At 41.3% G+C, this 25759-nt stretch overlaps 1 protein-coding gene across 7 annotated transcripts in view; it reads right to left on the bottom strand.

Moving 5' to 3' along the window:
* Positions 1-25759, bottom strand: part of LOC141740893 (SAM and SH3 domain-containing protein 1-like) — a 569515-nt gene that overhangs the window by 38969 nt on the left and 504787 nt on the right. For 6 of the 7 annotated variants that reach the window (XM_074580364.1, XM_074580366.1, XM_074580367.1 and 3 more), the window contains 6 exons: positions 25254-25304; positions 25083-25132; positions 13654-13694; positions 12023-12109; positions 10590-10702; positions 8792-8893 (listed from right to left, as the gene is read on the bottom strand). In XM_074580364.1, the coding sequence (XP_074436465.1) occupies positions 8792-8893; positions 10590-10702; positions 12023-12109; positions 13654-13694; positions 25083-25132; positions 25254-25304 (444 nt within the window). The remainder of the gene's footprint in view (positions 1-8791; positions 8894-10589; positions 10703-12022; positions 12110-13653; positions 13695-25082; positions 25133-25253; positions 25305-25759) is intronic. The other variant, XM_074580371.1, reaches the window with a different exon arrangement.

Below are 25759 nucleotides of genomic sequence, written 5' to 3'. Positions count from 1 at the left end.
TTCTTTTGACAAAAAGCCCCCCTGAGAATTTCCCTTTATAAAGGGCTAATTTGACAGAAAAATAAACCTTGCTTAAATGTTTTTTAAATTAGTGAACTTAGATACTTTTTTTTTTTCTTTCCCCTTGGTTTCAGTGCTATAAAAAAAGACCATCACTAAGAACTGGAAAGGCAAATGATGTTTAATTCAGAAATCTCAGACTAGTCTAGAATTAGCCACGTTGCGGCTTTATGAAGCATTGCAGCGTGCCTTCCAACTTTTCCTCCTAGGCTGGGCTCAGACCTCCCTTCCTAAGCAACAGACTATGAGATGCTCAAGTAAATTCGCACTCCTCATAGTGAACCATACCTAATCCCAAACCTTGGGACAAATTCAGACTTTGAACAATTCTCTGAGTGCAAGAAAACACGGACCAAACCCTCTACTAATTAGAAGCACTGCTATCCAGTGGTGGAAGCAATAGCAAAGGCATACCACAACAGCACTCTCTTTAAACCAAGAAAAGATTCCTCTTACTCAGGACCATCAATGGCCAGTTAATCTGGATTTGCCGCAGATCAATCTCACAGTGAAATCACAGCGGGACTAAACGTCTACTTCCTTTGATGACTGGCTGATTTTAATGATCCACCTAGCCAAATATCCTTTTTCAATTTCTCCATCTTCGTACTAATGACCATACACAGCTTTTCCACTCCCTAGTGGTCATGTAAACTAGATTTACTGGTGTGCTGTAACTGGGTTCTTACCCTTGAATTACTTCAGCCCCAAAACTCTGATGTAAAACCCTATGGAAAATTCTAAGCTTCAGATAAAACCAGCTAGTGTTCTCCAATTTCAATAACATACCAGCCCACATCAAGTGAAACATGACAGCGACTTCCTTGAAACGTATCCCAGATTCCCTTAAAAGTTCATGGCCATGAGTGAAACTGATCTAAGTTTGGGGCTTTGCAACTTGAGTTTTGAAGGTTTTGGGTTTCATTAAGAAAGTTTCACAAACCTCTAATCCTTGCAGAGGCTGTTTATAGAAGACTGTGTGAAGCTCAGATGCAATAATCTGCATCATGTCCTCAGGTTACAAATAAAGGCCTCCAAAATTTTTAGAGAAAATTAACTGAGGTCATAAATACTTTTGCCACTTTACACAATTAACTGCATGAGTGTGAATTATAAAGGCTGTGTGAGTCTAAAACATGCAGTGGTAGTGTCAGCCCCCTCAGGTACGCTGCAGAAAACAGCAATCCCATGTCTGGGTTTGGTCTGTGATTACTTACAAGGAAATCAAAGAAGCATCCAACAGCTACTTTAGTGAAAGATATATTACACATTAGCTAGTGACGACACTGCTTGCTGAAATTAATGGGAAATATTTGTCATAAGTAAGGAGAGTACAAAAATTTAATTCTCCCAGGAGGTCTGTCTTGATACTAGAATAGCTGCTTAGGCAAATTCCTGGATGTTAACTGTTTCCAGGTTTTAGTTAAATAATTTTGAGAAGCACATTGCTGACGTTCGCATCTGCAAGCCAGACACATTTCCTCATGGTGAAGTGTTTCTCTCACTGATTAGCATAATTAGTTTTAATGACATTACAACTGTACGCGTGTACCACTTGTCATAGGTATATGTGGCAGAATGAAGCTCTGCATTACATTACTCTGTATCTATTACAATACAGCATTCCTTTCCAGTTCTTGCAGACCCCTCTACAAATGGGAAAGAGAGTCTCTAACAAGGTGCTCTCAACTGCATCTTGTGTTTTGGCATGGGTGAGAGGGCCTGAGGAGAATCCCTGTTCTTTGGTGGAGGCCATGCTATTAATGAATGGAGTACACCACTGGCACTGGAAACCAACCTCCCTGCATTTTGGAAAACCAAGGGTGGAACAGCAATACATGAAATACAGTGAAATTCATATAGGAGAAAAAAAAAAGAAAAAAGAGAATGAGAGCCCTTTAGTAAAGGGTGTAGTAATTTAAATTACATTCTTAAAGTATTTTCAAACAATCAAACTATTGATGTTACCATCCTAAGTGTGAGGAAGGAAACACCAGTGGCGAGGAGGAGGAAGAAGTGGGAACAGACAGGAGCACAATTAAAATTTTCTATTGTACCACAAGTAAAGATTATTCAGCCTGGGTCTGCCAAATAGGGCAGTGAAACACATGGCTTTTGAGATTTCTAATTCTTGAACTGAGCAAGGCTTTGTTCCAATCTAATAGGCTTGGTCTCAGAAAAGATGGGGGCAGGGAAACCACATTATGGATTGCAGCATCTCCTGCTGGCTGATGAGTGCAGGGAGAAAGGTCATAGGAAAAAGCTGTTACCACCATTCCCCACCCTCTAGGTATTAAGCAGAGAAATTAGGCAGCTGTCCAAGGGCAAAAAGGTATTAAAAAAAAAAAAGGCCAAGTAATGTGTTAGAATGAATATTAAATTAATTTGCCTTCCCACCTCCCACCCTCCCCAAATACGCGGCCAAACATTTTGCGGTAAAGTAAGACAATAGGACTTCTCTGAATGCAGTCAAAACAGAAGTGGTCATGAACATGCTTAATTACAGTCACTGCCTGCATGTTACTGTAAGCTCTCTTCTCTGAGTCATGATAGCAGGAAGATTTTTCTCAGAAACCTTACGACAGACTAATTATATCCAGTCTTCATATCCACAGGAGCAACTCCTACTGGCAGCAAGCAGGAGGTTTACTTGAGCTATGTTACTGCCAACTGCTCAGTACAACCCTGTGGTGACAATGTTTAGTCCCACTAGGGACATATACCTAGCCAAGTTGTATCTGATGACAACACGAGCAGGTCTTGCATGGTAAATAATACTTCAAGAAGTGACAGAGTTTTATTCCTAAATAAATGTGTTTCTCCTGCGAATTCTAAAGCATTCTGGAACATTTCAGACCAAACAGGTAAAAAGTCCTTACAGTGTTTTACAAAACCAAATACAAACACATTGATGGTCTGCTATCATCACTTCACAGCACAGCACCGATAGCTCTGCCATCATCACTCCACACCACTGACCTTACTTAAAACTTTGTGTTGTGTCCTGGGAACTGCAAAGACGATTTGAGTTTCTCTCAGGAAGGTTTTTGTATTACTATACCCATGGGAAACCCTACTTTTATGCATGGGTAGAAAGGGGGAAAGACTGTAACAAAATATGCCTTAATTCTTTTGCTACTCGCTTTCATCAAGAGGTGCTGGACACCATTCCTGAGATCAGTGGAAAAGGAGGGCAATCAGAGCCTCCCAGGACAGGTCCCTGTGGTAGGCACATAGCACTATCACTTTGAAGCCATATCTTATTATAGGCTCTTTTTTTATCATAACTGTTACTAAGCACTGACAGTATCATAGGAACTTGGACAGTAATAATAAATACACCATCCAATACAACGAAGCACATCAGTGCCTTTCAGGAAATCTTAGCAGAAATTGGGTCACCAGACTCTTCGGAGCAAAGATGAAAGCTCTGCATCCATTCATAGCCATGCTCAGCAGCAGCTCCCCTCCGGTACTTCAAAGAACATGCAGGGCCTGGAGGCAGCAACAAGTTCTCCAAAAAGAATTGAAACATAGAAACATCTTCTTCTACCCGTTAGCCTTTCACGGAAAAGAAAAAAAACAACCCTTACCAAAAATGTTAAGTCCTGTGATAACAGCAAAACCAGGGCTAACATAGTGCATAGCTTTCAAAATGCTCCCAGTATCCATGTTGCTTCAGCTTAAAACCCACTCTCTAAATTAAAAAGCCCTCATTATGCCCTAGTCTCCATTGATATCCAATGCTTTTTGCCAAAATGCATCATCTTTGAGCTTAGTTCTAACAAGTTAAACTGACTATTATCAAAAGAAGGGTTTTTTCCTGTTTACTCTAAGTCCTGCAGTATGAGCAGTAACAATGTTAAAAAACGGTTAAACATTTTAAGAATCCATCAGTAATACAAATAAAAATCAATTCAAAAATTGCTGTATTTAGAAAGCATCCACAATCTGAACCACTGAAATACAGCATAACCCTGAATAACGTGGATTTGGTGTAGTTACGCTTAGATTTACTCTCAAGGTAACTGGTGCTACAGAAGCTATACTGCAATTATTTCTTTTCTTCCTACTCTTCACACTTACCAAACAAGACATTAATGACTGTTAAGTACCTGTTGTACTACAGGTAATACAATCGTGATTCAACAGCTTCAGCATCTCTTGGATTGAATCGAATATGACCCAAAGTCCATTCTTGTCTGTTATTCTGCCTCCAACACCGGTAGCAGACACAAACGCAGCTTTTCAACTTTTAGCCCCATTTAATGACTTGGTAAATGAAAACGTCCTCAGCAAATAATATGAAGAACAGGAGCAACAAAAGATTACCTCACTCCAGCTAGAGATGTCGCTATGTGGACTTGATTTGCTGCCGCCTGTTATGAAGTGGATCAATAGAAGACGGAAGAGAGCAGCAATGTAAGGGGGAGTTTTCCCCAGCATCAGCCTCACGACAGATGCAGATGTGCGTGGCACGTCTCCAGGTCTGCACAACTGCTGACACTCTCCTCACCAAAAAACAAACAGGGAGCCAGTTTCCTACTGGTTACAGTGCCATGCTGACAGTCCTGGGTAAAGAAGTGTTGGGAGGGCAGGGAGGTAAAACAGCGCTGCGGGCTTCCCACTGCCCACCTGCAGGCCATACTGCTGGAGGCAGATGCTGCTTTTGTTCTCCCCGCTCATAAATTTTATGGCCTCTCTCCTGAGGCTGCTAAGGCCAGATGTGGCAGGTGGGGAGGTCTTGGGGGAGCACGGCACATATCACTGCAGCACCCTTCAAACGAAGGCCGGCTACGCTACCTGGGAGCTCGCCTTAACAAGCTCTGGATGGCTGACCATTATCCGCCGATCAAAACCAAATGAGACCAACAAAACAGTTCAGTCCAGGGATAATTACAACTTCATTTAACTTGCATTTACAGAAACCATCAGTGAAGTTAATTAGTGGTTTGTTTCCGTAGCAGCGCATGTATGATACACGCTTCTGTACAACCTCCCTCCTGCTTCTCTCCTCTCCCCTACTCCCGCATCCAACACAGCGATTGGTACCAATTAGCAGTCTTTCAGCAGAGGGCACAGGAAAGGATTTATACTGGTTTCTCCTAACACTGGTCCTCCAAGCTGGGCTGGAGCCGTACCAGCGGGGCTCTGGGGACGAAGCAGCCCTGTTTTAGATGAACTGAGAATTTCAACCCCCAAAAGTTATCAAACGAGCTTCTATCTTTAAGAAGCATAAAAGGCACCTCAGTGTAAAGAAAGAATGTGATACAATTTTTAAGTTCTCTTTTTCCCTGGACTTTCTGACTCCTGAGGACAAATAGGCCCTTATCTAAAATCCAGAAAGGGATCCATTTGTAATCTGCACCTGCTTTACATCCCAACGGTTGGCACAAGGCAGTGAAAGCTTGTCTAGTGTTACTGTGAGCAGCCTACATTCCAACAGAGATGAAACATAAATATTCAGAAATAAATTTGTAAAAAAATGATGAGGCGTTCTAGACTTTTGATACATCTGTCTAAAAAGAAAAACAGTTTCAACTGGATTCCCACATTAGCAAATAAATAACACACATACTTTGTTGTGAAACAAGGGGACCATAGTAGTGAGACTGAAAGCTACAAATTGCTCAAGTGGCAGAGAACCAAGTCACCTACTGACTTGGCAAGGCCTTTATTTGTTTATTTGTTTGTTTCTTAAGAGCAAACAAACAGGATATACAATTGACAGCACAGCAATGACATCAGGCTGCCTCCCTTTGGATGCTGAGATGACAACCCTTCAATCCTTTGTGGTTCATCTTTAGGGTTTAGTTTTGTAAGGGTACAAAACCCAAGTTTCCATGTCCTGGTAAAGTAATTTAAAAGAGGAGGAGCTGGGAAAAAAAAATCCTTAAATCAATCTTTAAAATGAGTTAAGGATCAAGACCAGTGATGTTAGTCACAAACACATGATAGTTATACAAGTTTTTTTTTAAAAAAAAAAGTGTTTTTTTTTCCTAAAAAGGACAACAACAACTAATGGTATTTGCCCTTTAGATGTTATTTTGTAGGGGGCTGTTCTTACGCTGTGGGCAGAGCTGACTTGAAAGTAATGGAGTACTTAAACCCTTAGAACACTCCAGACATTCTGCCTTCATTTTCAGATTCCCTGATTGCTCAGATTATATCTTTTTTTTTTTTTTTTCTTCCTGAAATGTAGTCATTGGGCAAAGCTAGTCCAAGATTCTCCACAAAAACCTGGTGACCCATCCTCCCAAATCCTCCTAACTACCAGCAGGTCATTAAGTAGTTAAAGATGTCCCTGCTTGCTGCAGGGGGGTTGGACTAGATGACCTTTAAGTGTCCCTTCCAACCCAACACTTTCTATGATTCTATGTCTCTCTGCCCGGGTAGATTAAACAAGAAGAAAATAAAAAAGGCATTATACTAGTGTCTTGATACCTCTTAAATCCCTAATGTTACCAAAGAAATGCATAGCAAGTAAATTAAAAATAATCCTTTTCCTAAATTCCCTCAATCTGCAATTATCCTGCAATTCACTTTTATCATTTGTGTGTACAAAATGTTTACAAAATGATCAAGTATGATCACAATGTTCCATTAAAAACTGTCTAGTGACAATTTGGCCATAAGACTGAAAAAAAAAGAAATCAGAAAAAAATGCCAACAGAACCGGAAGAGCCGTTGCCCAAGGAGTTTTAATTCAAACCAGAAACTTCAATTTCAGTGACTCATATTTTCAGTTACTTTCTGAGGTTAGAAGGTAGCGGGCTATCTAACAAAATGTTTTTAATATATGGAAAAACATCTTTGCTTCATGGCCTCTGTAAAACGAGTGGGGTAGTTTTGTGTTGAGATTCCAAATTCCCAGAGTACAAATCACAGAAATAGCACTGAAGGTCAAACCACTTGGCAAAGAAAGGGCTTGAAACAGAATCATCTTCGCACCTCTCAAAATCTGGTCATTTTAGATTAATAGAGATCTCCGTTGGCAACACAGTCTGGGTGAACATACGCCCTATCTCTAGACATATCTGATCCTTTGCACTGTTTGTTTTTACCTCTTGCACGTTAATTATAGCCCAAAGTTTTTTCACCCTAGCTAACCCCAGTTTCTTTCTTGTCCACAAAAAAGGAAGCCAAGCTGACTTTTGTTCTAACATGAAGTTTCATTTCTGCAGATTATCTGATTTTCCCTTGAAGGCATGCAGTTTCACAGCTTCTGTTAAATGTAACCAGTATAAAAATTAGAAGCAAGGGCAAAAATCTTGAGAGGCACCCGCAACAACAGACTAGAGAATCCCCCATCAAAGTTAGAAGGAAGATGGTTCAAATCCTACCAGAACAGAAGAGAGAGGCAACAGAGCTCTTGAGTCAAAGTGTAAAGATGGCTTAGGAAAGTAATTTTAGAGAAAAGGTGACAAGTCATTCCATTAGGGAGCAAATACGTTCAGTCCTCAGAGGTATACACAGGTATAAACCACTATCAGGAGATTTAAGAGAGAAACTCAGTATTCTCCTGAGATTTGACCACAGTAAATGAGAGTTTTGAGGCTTTTATGCTATAGGTACCTCAGCCAAAGGCGTCAAGAGGGTAAAGTTCAGGCTCTAAATACTAAAGAGGAAAAGATCGAGACATCTTTCAGTCAGTTAAACAATCAGTGCAGAAGAGTCAGGATCCTTCCTTCTCTATTCTTTACACATTTCTAATATATCGGAACACAGTGTAAGGCAACATCAGTCCCCTTCTGCTCCCATCTAACTAAAGATGGGCATATTTTTTTTTTAAATATAAACAAGAAAATCTTTCTTCACCACAAAATATTTTAAACATCTCATAAAATGACATAGCATTCCTCTTCTCATTTAGGGAGGAGAAGCTAACTGTCTGCTGCAGTTAGCAGGAAATTCCATTGACAATAAAATAAATAAATCAATCAATGGCCTCAAAAGCCTATGATTCAATTATATGGGTTACAAAGAGCTTGGATTTGACAGCCAAATGTGTTCTTCTCTAAGATTTATCTGTGAACTTATAATTAGAGAAACGGAGTGGAATAAACTACTCAGTGAAAATGAAGATATTTGGAAGGAAAAATTAATTAATTCAGTATGGCATGACACAAAGACTGTCTGGTGCCCATAAAAACAACAGAAGCTACACAGCTCAGAAGTAAAAATGAGGGAGGAAAGCTGCCTTACTGCTTATGGGTCTGGCAAAAGCTGCAAACTCTCTGGGCTGAGAATTAGCAAATGCAGAGACAGAACTGTTTGAAAGCAGCAGGCAGCTAGAACTTAGCCAGACCCTCATCAAGAATGTATCAACAAGGGCTAGGAAGGCCTGAGAAACTCTACTTCTCAGTTACTGTGAATCAGCGACGTGAAACAGTTCTCTCTTAACAACCTAAAAAACCTTCTCCATGCATTTTGGAACACAGGCATTTTTGCCTGGGATCACTTGTGCTTCAAAAGCTCAGTGACAAAGGGCCATATTAAAAAAAAGGAAAAATAGAGATAATAAGACCACTCAAGTCTGCGACAATAGACCTAGAAGATTTAAAAATCCATGTTAAAGATTTTCTGCAGACAGAATGTAGCATCATAAGGTCAAATGATACATTTGCTATTAAGGAAATCACCAGGTAAATCGGGATATTTCTGTACTGCAGTAAAAGAATTTAAATATTAAATGACACTGGGGAGCTAAATCAGAATGACAGGTACTTACATTACAATTGGAAGACCCATCAAATGTTGAGTAAGAACCATCAGGCCATTCTGTTGCGTCTACAGTGCTCAATTGCCTGTGCTGGGCTTCATACTCCTTCAGCTGAAATTTGAAAAGACAAAAAGAATGTTTTCCAGTGAGAACAAACTATCAATCTTCATTAAAATACAAGAGGTAACATCCTTTCAATTTTTCTTCCCCTGTAACATTGTGGAACTGGGAAAATCAGAACTTTTGCACTGAATGTCTCACTTGTTCAAAATAAATTAATTTGCTTTAGAATCAGAAGTTTTAATGATGAGGGTTTTTTTTTTTTTCTTAAAAGGAAGTGATCTGTAAATACTGAACTTTTGTAAACTGTCATTGGTAAAATATAAATTACACATTCCCATCTCAAAGGCACAGTTTACAGCAGACAGACTAAATCACAATAGCCTGCCAATTTCCTTCATAACGAACATGATCCGTAGTGAAGACTAGGAACCATCTTTTATAATTTTAAAACAAAAGACCATCTTTCCCTTTTTCCAATAAATGTCTTAAGACAGAAAACCAATGCTACTAAAGTCAAACTGTTGAGAGGATCATCAAGAACTGATGATATTAAAAAAAAAAAAAAAAAAGAAAAAAGTTGCTGCTAGTAGCTCAGACCACTAGAGGGAAACAGTACAGATACATCTATGAACCATACAGATAAGGTACAACCCTCCCCCACAAAATTAACAGCAGAGAAGTAAAAGAGTTCCCAATATTACCACCTAGTAATTTTAAAATTTTGCATTTTCTTTTCATGATATGATTCCCAGCAAAGCAATATTTTCTACAGACATAACTTTACATCCTAGGACAATCTATTTCAGGATGTAATACGTCAGTATAGAAATCTGAGTGCCAATTCATGATCTAAATCATGTTTTCTGCACCTCTAATGGAGCCCATACAGAATACCCTGTGTTCCACCACAGTATTTTGCACAAGGTTACAAAATCATAAGTGTTGTGGAAACCTTAACACTAACGTTTTGGCTGCTGAGCAATTAAAATCTTAGCCCTATTGGTGCCCAAATACAATACCTCGGAGTTATTATTCTGGTCGTTTATTAACATGTAGATTTTGTAAAGAAACACTTGTGACAGCCACTGTACTTATCGAAAAAGATACATCTGTGTTGATCTTAATGTGAAATGCCAAAAATTGAACATGTTCTTTTGAAGGCTACTTAAACAAAACACCACCTTTTTGGCTAAGAAACAAGCAGAAAAAATTTAGCTTAAACATTAGTATTTTTCAAAGTTTTCCTTGCTGAAAATGGTAGCCTTCAATCAAACTGCCCTTCAGCCATTAGCAGCAGGAAAATAATAAGAAATATATGCATTCTGAAATAAATAAGGCAAGCTCAGCAAAACTTGCAGCGTTCCTTTTAGCACTTAAACCTATGAACATACATGATAGATAAGGGCTAGCGCAGGTGAGATTCCTCTCCCTTACTTTAGACGGCTGCAATGCAAATGTCTACACTTGAGCTTTTCTCTCTATTGCCAATGGAGAGAAGAAAATGCTTTTAGGACTTGATTAATTTACCATGCACTGGACACCTATTTTTGGTTAAGCTAAATCTCACTTTTTCCCACAAACAAAGAAAATGCCATATAATTTATGCTACCTAGTGCAATGAGACAAACAGGCAAGCTTCCTCCTCCTTCTCATACGTTTTGTGAGCAAATGAAAACTGCAAATTGGCATATCCTACATCCTAAAACATGTTTCTCAAGGATATTTAGGTATGGATGTATCATACCCTAGCAAGTGCTTCCTCAATGGTGATCATCTTCTCTTTGACCATCATCATCAGCTGGATCCGCTCTTCATCACTCATCGTGATCTCACTGGCCACATACCCTACATCCTCTCCTGCAGGAAAAAGCACAGAGATATCAAGCATGTGTAAGAGGTCATGCACAGAGTGGGGTACATTGAAACTGGATTCTACCCAGTGCTTTGAAATCTGGTCGCCACGTGGATCTGGCTGGCCAGAAACAGACCCTCCCCAGAGCAGTCCCATAGTATAATTTAAAAGGATTGAATGATTTGGAAGTAACTGAGCAAGAAAACTAAGTAAATTAGGGCTAGAAAACTAAGTCTGCTCTGACACTGAAAGCAAGTGAGCACAGCAAGGAGAAATAAAAAATGACTGTCATCACACAGCTACTGACCCTGAAATATGAGAATCAAAAGAGAAAGTGCTAATAACAGAAGAGTCCTGCACTCAGCTCTGAGGAATACTGTAGTCAGCTGCCAGAGTGGAAGGGAAGCCCTTCCAGAAATGGCGTGCTGGGCCCTTGCAGCTCTTTGCCGCAGACCGGCCATGTCCCTCAACCTATCCAGGCTATCTAATCAGCCACTGAGCTGGCACATGGTGCTGGATGTACTGGGGCTCTCAACTCCAGGACGTCTCCTTTTGGTATGTGCTTGGCATGTCAGCGTGGACAAATTATAACTTGCCTTGAGAGCCAGCAAGGACCCACACTTAACTGAGAGCATAAATGTGCCCCTTTTCAACCTCATAAGCAGGCTCCTGTCATCTTTCACAATCCATCTGAACACAGACATAGTGACGTGGAGAAGCATCTGTTTGCAACACAAGGATCTAACCAATACACATGGGGAAACAGAAATTTTCTGTGTGAAGAGAAACACTTTAAGCAATGCACAGCTGTGTCCTTTGGAGAACTAGAGAAAGACACCTGACAGTTTAAGTGGAATTGATCCTACATTTGTACTAGTCACCAGATGCTCTTTTACTGCTCCTTCTTGTAGTGTCTTCTCCTGCAATGAGAGGTTGGATTCAAGCCTAAAGCAAACAGGTCAAAGTAACCAAAGAAAGGAGAAACGTCTTTCTAATTAAAACAGATCAGCATCTCTCTCAGCAAGTCAGGATCAGAAAAGAAACACCACATCTCGTTCATTTCCAGATATGACTTATAAATATATATTAACCATATCACTTTGCGTGTGTGCCATCACTGACAGTCAGGACCGAAGGCATCCCAGCCTCATGTTTGCAGTCTCACAGAATATGACTCGTCTTTCTGAGCTCTGTCACGATGAACCAAACCCGCGACGCTTCCAGATCCCCAACTGCCACACAGCGGCAAATGAATTTTACTCCTTTGTGATGCTGGCTCCTTCTATTTTATATGAATAGGTTGTGTGTCCTTAGAAAATATTTACCTTTTGAAGTCTGCCTCATTAGTCCTTTCTGGTTCTTTCGGAAATTCTGCCAAAAAAACTTATTTTTCTTTTTCCAGTCTGCTTTCCCTAAAAGGAAAGTCGGGAGGGAGGATGAGGGGAAAGGGAAAAAGAATTTCAGAAAGAAACATTAGTTAGTAAATGCTAGAGAAGCTTTCAAACATTAAGTTGTATTTTCTAAGTCAAAAACCAGAATTAAAAAAATCTCAAGTTTTCTGTTTTTCATGATTTATTCTGTAGTACAGCTATGCTGATGTAGCTTTTCAGGGAAAGGCACATTCTTTTGTATTTGTCAATGCTATAGAGGATTGAGATAAGCCAGTAACTTACATATTTTGAATTATAAACAGAAAATATTTTACATTCATTTTGATATCTGTTGAGTTGTTAATGTCAGGTCTGGAAGTGTTTTTGAAGCATTTTGTTGGTTTATTCTCTTTAACTGAACCACAATTATACAGCCTATGCCACAACTCAGATAAGTAATTTTTTAATATGTGTGTACATATCTAAACAGAAAAGAAATACTTTACATATGTATTAACGCACACACACATATGCACAAAAGCACAGGCACATTCTGCTACTTGGCATGAGAAATTTTATGGGACCATCAGCTACACCTGACTATTGCTATCTGTATGCCCAGACTGTACAAGGCTGGGTCTCCATGGCCATTAACATCAAATCTGCATATGGCTTGATGACCCAGAAGTAAATCATTTGTTCTAAAAATGAAATGGGATCTGGCTTAAGGCAAGGTACGTAAATGTGCTCTGTTGAATTAACCAGGGCACACGCTATAAAGTTTACGCCATCTGCAAGGGAACATACTGTGCCTGATCTGGCAGAAATGCTACTGATAGAGAGCTACTTCACCCTCCTGCTTTTGAAAAATTCAAAGGAACACAGTTTATACTGTGGCACTTAGTTTCAGCATGTGACTATAGTATTTTGGATCTTGCCCTAGAAGGGTTTACTGACTCTCTGAAACACTGCTTAAGTTCAGACTGTGTGGAAATGTCCCTAGGAAAAAAATAAAAAGAAAGAAACAAAAAAAACCTCCCAGATTTTCTCTTCCTCTCCCATGACCAAAATAAAATCTGTACAGAATTGTATCAGCTCAACTAATAAGTTACGATAGCAACATGAACTAAATATAGTAAGTTTAAAAAAAAAAAGAAAGAAAATTTGAGAGACAATGGAAAACAAACACATGTTTAAGAATGCAAAATATTTCAGAAACAAAGGAAGAGACTCTGGTGTGACATGAAACCCCAGTTATTCACTGGTGGTGGCAATTTCCAGAGTACAAATGGATAGGCTAACAGTGATCTAACATGCAGACATTTGAAATTCAATATAACAAGTCAAAAGATGCATATTTATCACATGACAGTGCTGGTCAGGCAGTCTCAGCGATCACAGAGACACCCAGCATCTAACTCTTAAAGCTGCAAAGAGTTGCCTTCCCATCCCCCGCCTCCCCCCCCAAACGCTGCTGACTTCTGCCAGCATTGTGTTTACTCAGCTCTTCACATCCCAGCACAGGCAAAACTTAAAACCTGTTTAAGAATTCCATAGGAGCATTAAATAAAATGAAATATACTGACCTACAGAGCCTTCTTCCGAACTTGATTTATGAATGGAGAGCCTAGGACAAAAAAAAGAGAAGTGGACTTACTGATGGAGGCTTCTCACATTTCATGGGAGCTGTCTGATTACAGTAAATTATAGTTTCCAAACTATATATCATGAGCTGTTTTCTCTTCCCTTTTCTTCCCAGCACAGCAAGTTGGAAACGAAAACTATACCCACTGGTCCGAGGTCCGACCGCAGTAACTGAGTTCCCCTCTTAAACATGCCTTTTGCAACCAGCATAGAAAAATACCCACTGACAGAAACCTATGGCTAAGGCAAAGGAGTCCAGGGATCCCTCAGAAAAACACTTTTTCATGTACTTTCCCCCGTTCCATTTGTAAAACAGTATTTTGGCTGCCTTAGAAACTGTAGCACTGGGATGCTGTATTTGTTGAGCTGTATAACAGGTTTTGGCCTATTTGTTTTTTATCTGAAAATGCTTTATAAACAAGCATTCATTAAACTTTCAGAAGCCACTCTGTGGAAGAGAATAAAGATTTTTTAAAAGATGTGGTGAAAAGGCTTGTCCAGACCCTATGAAGTGCAACCATAGATGACAGGAGACTATAGGTTCTTTCTCCTGAGTCCCTTCTGTGTGCTTTTCCACCACTGTATACTCCCTTCCTCAAAAGCTAGCTGGAGAGACTTATTTTAACAGAACATGAACTTTACAAACAACCCAGTAAAATAGTAAGTAAATCTTTTATTCTCAGTCTTCATGCTGAACCAGTTTTCCATGACGGATTCCAACTCAGTGCCAACAGTTCATTGTGGGATCTGTGATGAGACGTCACCTCCGCCTTCATTGCCTTTGTTTCTGTCTGTATAAATGGAGCTAATAGAAATTACCAAATCTTGTGCAATTCTTTGAAGCCTTCCTATGGGAATCACTATTTAACCAAGCTGCACCAAGCCAGTGAAATGACTTTTGCCAGCTTCAGTGGCTTTGCTGGAGGCTCCCAAGTGCAAAGCATTACTGCAGTCTCTTTGCTGAGAGCTCGGCCCTGCGACATGACAATGCCCTATTGTGCGGTGGCTGTACTGCAGCCACGCAGAACAGAAACATGCGCACCCCAGCATACCAAGAAGACCTCAAGCCAAATCGTTCTTTGAATGAGGCCATACAATAACACACACATGCCATACTCTAGTTGCTGTCCACAGGGTTTGCACAAGCTCCTTGCCTTTTCTTAGACCCCCACAAGAGGGCAATGAAGAGTTTCTTATCAATTCGGTAAACCACTTGAAGGAAAATTTTAGTTCAAGCCAGTTCAGAGTTTAGAAGATGCAAGCAATTACTGGCCAACGTTTCGTAAGCATGAAAAACATGCTCATCAATTTGCAAAGACATCATTAAAGGGGAAATGAGACAGTATGAAGTTTCACTTTGGTTTAGGAATTCATCTCGACAAGGAGGGTTTGGCACAGCGAAGCTCTGACATATAACCTCCTTCAACCTCAGACTGATTAGAAATTTAATCCAGCACAAACTGCAAACCAATTGAAGCAATCAAATTTCAGATTTGTAGTGCACCAGGCAGAGAGAGACATTTAGTATTTTCCTTGTTGATACAGTTTACCCTTGCTGGACAAAAGTTAATGATATAGGTGATATGCCATCAGATGCTTAGTTTTTAAGAAGCCCGAGTAACGGATGCAGGAGAAAAAAAAACAAACCCCATACTTTCTGGGTAAAAACTCCAGAAAGGCCACGGTCAAAATTTAAAGACTTTGAACAGGGCCAGTATTTCATGCAGACACTTAAAACTAAAGCTGTCAGCAAGTATTTTCCTAAATAAAGGTAAATCAGATAAAAAGTATGTGGACTTGTATACGGAGAAAAGAAAGCCAAGTTCTTTGGAACTGATAGAATTAATCCACTACATGTTTTGCACCCGAGCACAGACCTCACCCATCAAGCAGTTATTCTATTTATCTTAAATGAATTTAGTATCCATGAAATGTAACAAATCACCATCCTTAGAAAACGAACTCTGTTAATGATCAGAACTTTGCCTCACTAGTGAAATCAGCCTCGAAGTAGAGAGGCAGTCTCTTGTGCTCTTCAGCCTCCAAATCCATTTTAATCCTTTTCTCCACTCGCGCAGTTGCCAACAACGATGTAAGTAAGTAGCAGGTGTAGCGGCAATGTTTGTGATCTGGACATCTGTTCACTGGGAATTAGCCTGAGGCCACCAACTCATCGCATGCCAGCCTCCAAAAGAAGGGGAAGAGCAGTAGGAGCAAACTTCTGATGCGCCTGAGCTAGAAGGGGTGAGGAGAAGAGTAGGATCCACAGCAAGCAGACCACCTTCTCTTTTATAACTGATTTAAGAACTATGCTGAGTTTCATCAGAGGATGCAAATTCCAATTATCATTTCATGCATTCCCAAAAGAGGAAATCTTCCACGCCTGGGCTGACCTTGAAAATGCTAACAGCTGCTCTGAAGAGATGGAAATGCCAACAAAACCTACCACACAGAGCCTGATAAGGCACTTGCTCTTTAGTTCCACCAGACAACTCTGACGCTTAAAAATCGTCAGTGGAATCAATCAAGTGTTTTACTTCCTAGATGTCTGGTGAAAAATTCCAGAATACCTTAGAGTCGCTGTATGTTTGATTTGCCAATTACACTCCCCTACTCTGTTAAATCTGCAGCTCCTCTGTGAACGTGCACTGAAAGTGATTTGTGTTCTTCCATTCATAGACTGATAACTTGTACTGAAAGTTAATGATGCAGTGACACTTGGCAGAAGTTTCAGCACTGCGTGTCTGAAAGGGAGCCAAATGCCATTACTCCACCATGGAGGCCTTCATTTTTGTTGTGGTCTGATGTACAACTTCATTAGCAAGCTTTCACATGAAATGTACTCTGTCACATCATATAGCAGAAGAAATGTATGGGTATATGTTCAGACAAGAAGAAAGAAAAAAAAGATTTATGGCCAGAGGGAAGGAGTACTTTCTTATCAACCCATAATCTCTGGAAGAGAGATGCAGAAGGGGTCAAAGCTTCAATCCATTAATCTTACAAATTCAAAACTATCTCTAGGCTGATACTTTGGGCCTCTTGGAGCTAAACTGCTGAAATAAACAAATGAGGAAAAATAAAGCAGTACAATAGATAATTTAAAAATGAGCTACTTTTGGAAGTAATCAAATATTACTGCCTTAGAGAGATGAGGGGTTTCAGCGGAGTTTAGTAAACTACATCAGACTGCTCAGTGATCAGTGACACAAAATTTAGTAGCAACAGCCAGAGTGCAGGACCTGGACCAGGAACTAGCTGATTAGAAAGACTAGCTTAACAGAAATGACTTTACATTCAACACTAAAATGTGCAACTACACAAACAGGACTGACACAAAAGTCAGTCTTTCAAACACTGGAGGTCTGGAAATGACAAGAGTACCTGGGGATATCAGCTGAAAAAGGATGACTGAGGAAAAAACCAACACATTAATCCTAAAAGGCATAAGGATGGGAAATTCCAACAGCAGTACAAAGAATGAATATATATGGGAATAGCTGTACAACCATCATTACTCATGCTCACGAAAGATGAATTCAAACCAGAAGCGGTAAAGAGAAAAGCTGTTAGAATAGTCAGGGAACCAGTCAGCTTATCTTACGAGAGAAAGCTAGAAAAGTTTTGCCTGTTCAGTCTGTCAAAACTGAAAGCTGCAAGAAGATTAATTTAGTGCCTATTAATAAATCAGGCACAGCAACAAGTAGACATAAGCTGTAAAGAAATTAGAAAAGAGGAGTTAACATTTTCTAACTATTTGGACAAACTTCCAACAGTAAGTAGAGAAAGGGAGGGCAGCTTTAAAAACTAACTGCTTTTAAGAGGGTCCTTGGAACATAAGAGTCCAGACCAGACGTCTTTGACAACAAAGATCTGGACATGAGGACTGCCTCTGGAGGGCACTTCTGGTTCTTCTCTTGCAGCCCGTGGGTTCTGTATGAGCAATGGCAAAGCCAGGCATCCAAAACGGTCTTTGAATTTCTCTTTCCATAGAACTGCTGCAGTGGGGGTGAGCTTGCTATACCTAAGCAATCCTCCCTTTTATAAATTAACCTCCGAAACCTGGAGGTGGACTCCAAAACTTGGAGCACAAGGAAGAACCAATGCACACATTTGTGTCACAAGACGACTGAGACTGTATCTGATTATTAAGATGGATTTTAACTAGGCCGTATTGAGCTACTAGGCTACAGCTTTCCCTGTTAACTCTGGGCTGATTCTGATCTCAGACAGAAAAACAGCAGGGCTTATCTCGCATAGAGAGCGGTTAATTTTACAAGAGACATAGTCATACGTGCCCTGAGATGTGAATGTGCTGGTACACCGCAGAACTGGGAACGGAAACAAATGACACCATGTGCTGCTTTCATGAATGCGCCTGTTGATTTTTGAAAGCTCATCGTTCTCGGAACAGAACAAACATGGGAACCGAGGACGACAGGATTTCTGATGGGTTTTTGTTTCAACACCAAGTATTTTAAATGCAGATGTGTATTAACACATGGCCGCATCTCATTTATGGACCATAAAATCCACAGGTGCATAGCACCATCTGATAATGAAACCACTACTGTTATGATCTCCAATAAACTGATAGTGGCCCTCTCATTTCCCTCCCAATGACTATTTATAGCCCATTGAGGAAAATGCTTTGGATGGGATTTTCAATCTACAAATATTATGCACATTCATAGCGGTGAATAACCAATGCAAAAGCGCACGCTGGCTCTGCTGCAAAGCCATTTGGTTATCCACGTACATTAGAAATGGCCCAGTCACATAATTAGTATGAAAAACTGACAGACTTGTAACTGCTCCTGACTGAATACAAGATAATTTATCTAACCGGAGCTGGCACAAGGAAGAAAATGGGCCTTTGGTATTTTTATCAAATTTGCATGAACCTGAAGAGAAAGCAGGCCCGCAAGGTTCTGACCTTGCTGGCACCAGTGTGAGAAAGGGATGGAAAGCAAAGACGTTTCATTCAATTATCTTCTCATTAGGTTTCCATAGCAATGGCTCTTTAAGCAGGTCAAAACTTTCTCAGTGGAAACAAACACTGAGTTGCTTGTGGGCTGTGCGTGCGTATGTGTATTTTCTGCCACCACCAGCACACAAGACACCATGTCGGTGCCACAGGCTTCGTCCGGTGACTGGCACTGGGCAGATGAGGTTATGTCACCTATTTAATAACTGACCGGGAGCCAGATAATCGTCAGCTAAAAGCTCTTCGACAGCAAAAAGCAGGGTCCAACGTACAGCATGCAATGCACCCCGGTTTGCGTGCATTGCTCACTCCGTGCCATGTCGACTAGCTGTGACAAGTTGGGCTGTCTCATGAAAGGCGCCCTTCATGCTTCCTCGTGCAAAATTACCAGGCTTGGAATCTTCTTCCAGCTGCTCAAAGGCGCACTGGTTTCCCCCCTCACGTGTCCCAGGCGGCGTTTGGCTGGCCTCTCACTCCCATTGTGAGGGTTATTGTGGGAGTTTCCTGCCCTACTTCTCTTGAGGAGGCTGTTTAAAGGCAGCATGAATAATTTGGCTTTGACTAAATCAGGTCTCAAACAAGTGAAAACAGGGCCATACACATTCACTGATTCTTTTCTATCCTTGCAAGCACAGGGTATAAAAGAAAAAAGAAAAAAAAGTATCTTAAATGCAGACATCTCAAGTACATCAAGCTCTTACACTTCATTTTCTTACAATATTCCTTTCCATTTTTAAACAATGCAAAAGGAACAATTTATTCTGTTAGTAATTAAGTGCAGCCTTTGGCATCCTCGGTTGGGGGGATTTTCTGCTTTGTTCTTCTCAGTTTCTGCCCTCTCTCTGCCTCACATCCTCTGTCAGACCCACGCTCCTGTTTCTTTGCAGATGAGCTTACAAATACCTGCCAAAGTTAATTTGGGCACCTTGAGAAGCTGCCAGAATCAAACGTGATGGAATTTAAGCCCCCCCATCCATGACCTGGCGGTATGATTTAATAACCTTCTGCATTCAAAGCTTGACCTGCAGTTCAAATGCTGCAGGGGAAGAGGATTAGGAAATCTAGTGTTAAAAACTACTGGCAAAGGCCAGTAGATAGTATACAGGGGCAGAACTGAGGCTGGCATGAACCCTTTTGCAAAATGAAAGCTGTTTTTAAAGAGACTGCCACTTTCACTGTAAATCATTGTGGAAGATGGGAACACTGAACTGCAGCCACGCTCCCAGTCTTAGGCTAACTTGGAGTTCCAGTGTATACCCACACAGGATGGTGACTGGCTTTACTATGGCACATCCGTTACAGAAAATCCCTAAAAATAGATTCAGTCAACAGTTTCTCCTGCAGAGACACCAGCATGCAGAGCGCAGCCACTCATGTTGTGGCCTCACTGGTTGCCTGCTAACAACCTCAGAGGAAGCCCCAGCGCCTGAGCAGCCTACAACTCCTCTGGAATTCTCAACAATCCATCAGAGATCTGGCCAAACTGTATGAACTCAACGTGCGAGGGGCTCAGCGCAAGATGTATGTACACACACACACAGAGGATGACAGAGACATTCACTCTCGGGAGCAGCTGAGGCAGGGAGCTGAGGACACAGCTGCCGGGGGTAGAGCATCTCCCCACGCTGGCGGAATGCAAAGCCCCCGAGAAATGCTGCCCTGTGCCACCTGCACCCCACACGCGTGTGCTTTTCTCCAGCACCCTCCGCTCAACAACTCTGTTTCTGCTCAGCTCCCTGCTCTGGCAGGTCTGGGACTTAGGTCCTGAGGATCACGGGGTTAAGAACTTTTAAACTGTACTGTGCCGCAGGCTGAGGAGTACAGCAGGATGAATCATGGCGCTTAATATGAAGTATGACCATTACTTGGTCAGGAGTGTGCTTGAGTGGTGCAGTTCAAGAAAGAGCAGGTGATTCATGTAGGATGTGACAATTCGTAACACCCACTGCCACGCGAAGGTGGTGGGAATGCCCGCAAAACACCAGACACAGCCACAACTGTTACCTCACGCGTTGTGTTTTGTCCTTCCTTTCTCTAGCAGCTGCAAAGTGACTGTACCTCATCCTATCTGTATGCAGTGCTCTTGGGTCTCTCACCCACTTCCTTCTCTTTCCTGGCATTTCTCTGATACACCACATTTGAGACTTGCCCGGAGGCCACTGGACCAAACAGTGACAGCAAACAGATCTATTTCCCAAGAGGCAAAACACACAACTTCCCCTCTGCAACATCCCCAGTTCTTCTAAAAACAGGATGAGAGTCAGGATGCAGAAGCCTGAGTTCAGGGGACTGGGTTTAACCTGGATTTCCTGGCAAACATGCAGAGCTCATCAGTCTGTCATGTAGATCTGAATGCTCAAAAACGGGAACAGGCTACAAGTTGGATTACATTGTTTTAAATGCTCTATTTACAATTATGAGAAAACCCTGCTCAGTCCCCTGCCTGAGTAAACATCCTTGGGGTGTTGCCATCACTTGGAAATAATAGGGATTGTATATACAATACATCCCCAGATCAACGTGGTATGGGGACAAAGAAGCAACAGTAACTGCTAAGAACACATTTACTGCATATTTGTTACATCGTTAATTCTTCTAGCAAAAGCAGAAGTCGGTGTGTCTATACAGGAGCACCTGCAGTTCTGGGGAGATTTTTGTTCAAAATGAATAATATCACTGTTAAAGATGCTGTTGCCACTTTGCTGAAGGCCCACTGAGAATCTGCAAAGTTACACTAGCACCACAACTGACAGCAAGACTGCAGATAAAAAGATGGGGATCTTGGAAAGGGCAGAGGGAAATTAAATTTATTATTAAGAGAAAAAAGCTACAAACATCTCATTCCATGCTTTGAGTTAATTGCCTGCATATTATATGACTCGGAAGCCTGACCAACTGCTTTAATTTACAGAAGGAACTCCAGTATGGCCAAAACATCAGTGCAATTGTGAGGCCAAGCTTGAACAAACACGACTTTGTTTTCTGTTGTTTACAGATAGCTTTTCAGGCCATTTCAGTACCCTTGCTGTTATTCACATAAATCTCAGAGGCCTTTGCTACAGCAAAGATTTTTCTCTCTTTGTCAGAATCAATCGAATGAAAACCATCTTTGGTAGGGCATTTATAATGCACAGAGCAGGTTCATACCTGCAGTCTTTTTTGTAGCTTCATCTAATTAACAGGAACAGTGTTGTCAGCAACAGAAGAAGGTAGTATTGCCCCAAATGCCTTTTGGAGGGACAATGACTCAAAGTGACAAGCAGCTCTGCCTCCAGGCTCGTTTAACCCTATTGCCCCCCTCTAGGCACTATGGCTGCTCTTCTGTTACAGCACATCACCCACTAGGCAGATACTTGTTGAACAACTTGCAGCACGGAGGGCACCGACTAATTTCACGCCGGCTTTGAACAGACTGGGCAGCGGGGTTAGTAAGACTGAAGGCAAGACTGAACATACACTGCTTGCCCACACAAACAGGATTTTTTCCTACCACGGAGCACCAAGGCTAATCTGTTTTCAGTGCGGTGTACAGTAGAGCCTGTCAGGCTCTCTCTTCAGTTGGGCACCACAGAAAAGGGAAACCAAACCAGGTTAAAACAAACATAGCTTCTTCCAGACTCCCTCAAAGCCTCTTTCTGTCTGGAATCTCTCAACTCTGGCAAATTAAACAGCCATCCAGGTGTGTTATTTTAAAACTTTAGACCTTGGTAGCATCAAGTTGCAGGGTGTGCAGGCAGCAGCACTGGGCGAGGGAGCTACCAAAAAGGACCACGTTCCAGCTGGCCGCTTGCTCTCTAGTCCCTATCCCAGCATGGGTTTTCCCTTGGGACTTGCTTTTACTTTCTGAAGCAACCTGCTCAGAACACAGAAACAACTCACCTCACCCTGGGAAAACGTTTGTATTTTCAATATGTAGAAATATAACTTTTCTTGGGCAAGAATTTACTTGGGCTTTAGAAGAGTACTCACAACAACAGCAATCTGATCTAGTTAAAGATGCCCCTGCTCACTGCAGGGGGGTTGGACTAGATGACCTTTAAGGGTCCCTTCCAACCCAACACATTCTATGATTTCTCAGCTCCTGAAAATCTGGATGTCTATTATGGGAAAAATCTTTCCTTTTGCTCCCCCAATCTCTTTGTGAATATGAGAAACCAATGCACATCTGCATCGAGCTTCAGGTTTGGCAAACTTCTCACAACAAAAGACGTTCTGTAAAAGGTTTACACCCCAGATCTTTCATGCAGCATGAGAGGGCCACAAAAGGAGCATCCCCAAAGGGACAATCTTTCCTGTCTCCTAGCATGCCCACACAGCAAACTCAGATGAAAGCCATAAACTAAACACTGAATGCAAAAAAACCCTCTAGGGCCAACATGCCATCCTCCCCAGACAATGATCAAATTCAACATGTTAGTAGCAAGTACAGGTGTATGGATGGACTGGAAGTGGTCGTTTTCCTGCAGATCGATTTTATAAACTCTGCCTCCCTGGAAGAGGCATTCCTGTGACAATTCAGCCCTCCAGCATTGATGGGGCAGGCTGTCATTAATAGGCACAGGCCTGTATAACTTCAGTTTTGAATAATTTGTATGGTATTGAGTAGATATCATTTATTACTTTCAACACCTTGCCCAATTAGCGTGCATCACGTTGCCTTGTTTCTTACTGGGCAAATATTTGACACAACCTGCCCTGTGCCAGGTTAATCATGTACACCCTTCAATTGACAGACAAATCCCAGCAGGACACTTCCATTCTTGAAGAGTCCCCCAAAACTACAGGCCCCTTCCATCTGAACTAAGATAATGAGGTTAATTTCCTTTCAGTGAGGTAAATGGGCTCTCTTAGAATAGAGTCACTCAGAAGATATTTTTGTAGATACTGTCTTCTCACTCAGTTCTTTGTGGTGCAACACCTACACAGAGACAGAATTTAGGAAGCTGGCTAGAACTTGTAAGAGGAGTTTATTCCCAGTTGTGTGCTGTCCTCCTGCGAGATCTTTATCTCATTATTACCTGAGGTGGGATGATGATATTTACCCATGGGGAAAGTGCTTTGAGACTGAGAGAAAAGTATTATGATTATAGGATAACCTTGGAGGCTTACCAGATTATAGTTCTCGTAATGTTCCCATCCACTTGGTACTTCTGGTTTCATCATAATGTTAGACGGGAAGATATCTTTGAAGAAAACTTTTCCATCTTTCAGTATCTGAAGCACCACTTTTAAACTCTAAGCCTTCTAGGCTTTCTCTGTTAAATGTAAAATGGGCGCAGTGATGGTACCCAAGGTAAAATTCACCTTATTTGTCTTAAGCTGTTTTGAAAATTAGCATCTACCTCAAGCAAACCATCCTTGCTTTCTCTCCAAGTGATTAAGAGACAAGGCACTTCCAAAAGGTCATTCACCACTTTCCAAGATCTTTAGCATTAACCAGCCTCCAGACAATCCCACAGAAGCCCCTAAGCAGCTGTTCCAACCCGTACCCCGCATCCACCACAGCTCCCTCCAGGACTGACACTCCTTCTACTGAACTAGCAAGAGAAAGGGCAGCAACTTCCTACAACCTTCCTATTACTGTCCAGTGTTGAATCACTAGAAGATATTCAAATGCGGGACTGTAAAACAGAAGAAGTACGTCACATCACAACTGGATTCCACGTACTCCCTCTGAACCAGCCCAGCTGGCACTATCCCACAAAGGGCAGGCAAGTGAGAATACAGTGTCAGTTGTCTTCATGCGCTGCTGCACGTTACCCTTAGCAGTAGGGATCCAAGATCTTGGGATCAAAGGAAGGAGGCGCAGAAAACAAGCACACACATTGCAGCAGGAGGTGACAGTAAACAGAAACCCTCTCAGTCCTCACAGAGAGGTTTTTATTAAGGACTGCTAAAATTAAAGCTCCTTTTAACTTGGTTTTAAATACTTCATTCCCTTGGCATCTTCTTCAAAAGCATAGTTACAAACACAGGAGTGCGCAGGAAAAGGAAAGTGATTTTAATTTATAACTCTCCCTTCCCCTTGCCTATCTCTTTTTGGCTGCATTTAGGTCTAGTCACGAAAAGTTATTTTTTAAGCAGGTTTAATTTGCAGGAAATGTGAAATTAGTGAAGTTCCTCAAAAATGACTACCAGTCATCTTGGTGTATGCTCACCCCAAGTGCTCACAGAGGTGAGAAAAGATAACCCTCCCCTGATGTAAAAAACAAAATAATAAAAGGCCAAAAAGAAACGAAGGAAGGAGCAGGTTCCAAAATGGGTTTCACTAATAGCGGCTGGATCTGAAATCTTGACACACCAATACAATCTAAAATTAATTTAAAAGAAAAAACATACCAAATTTACCCTCCCTCCTTTCTCACCTCCTGTGCCTTCACTTACTTTCTTTCAGCGTCAGGTGTTGACGCGGTGCTGCTGAGACCAAGTGACTCCTGCAAGAGATGACACATAGCAGTGAGAGCAGCCACGAGAGCAGCTTTTGCCCAATTTATGCAGAATATCAAATTAAGGAAGAAAGAAACAAATGTGAATGATCAAAATCAAACACCTTACCTCAATCTGGGATCGCAGCTGCAGAGATGTGGGGCTGGTATCAGGTTTTTCCTAAAACAGAACAAACACCGCATTAATGAAATATCCAAACACTAGAAAGATGAAATCTGAAGCGAGAAAAGGGGACGAAGAAACAGGGTAACAGAACCTAGGACTACCTTAAAACCATTCAAATGGGAAACAATAACCTCTCCAGAAGGACCCACTTGCAGGATAAATTCTGAAATACACCAGTAAAACAGGTAATTCCATCCTTATCACTGGAGAGTACAGAGGAAGGTAAAATTTCCAGACAGAAGGGATTCAAAACAGAACAGAAAGAAGAATGTGTTATTTTTCACCAGGTCATCATACAATTTGTTAAATAAGTTCACGTGCAATTTCCCAAAGTTTACCTTCAGGAAGAAGGTACACGGAAAATCTGGGATTAAAAGAGCATCTCAGAGCTAAAAATACCAAGAGGATTCCAATACATTACAGCGAGGCCAGTTTCTCGCATAGAAATT

This window comes from Larus michahellis, chromosome 3 (genome assembly GCF_964199755.1).
Source record: "Larus michahellis chromosome 3, bLarMic1.1, whole genome shotgun sequence".
Lineage (NCBI taxonomy): Eukaryota > Metazoa > Chordata > Aves > Charadriiformes > Laridae > Larus > Larus michahellis.
Note: the sequence above shows the minus strand (reverse complement) of the source record. Positions and strands in the feature narration are given on the sequence as shown.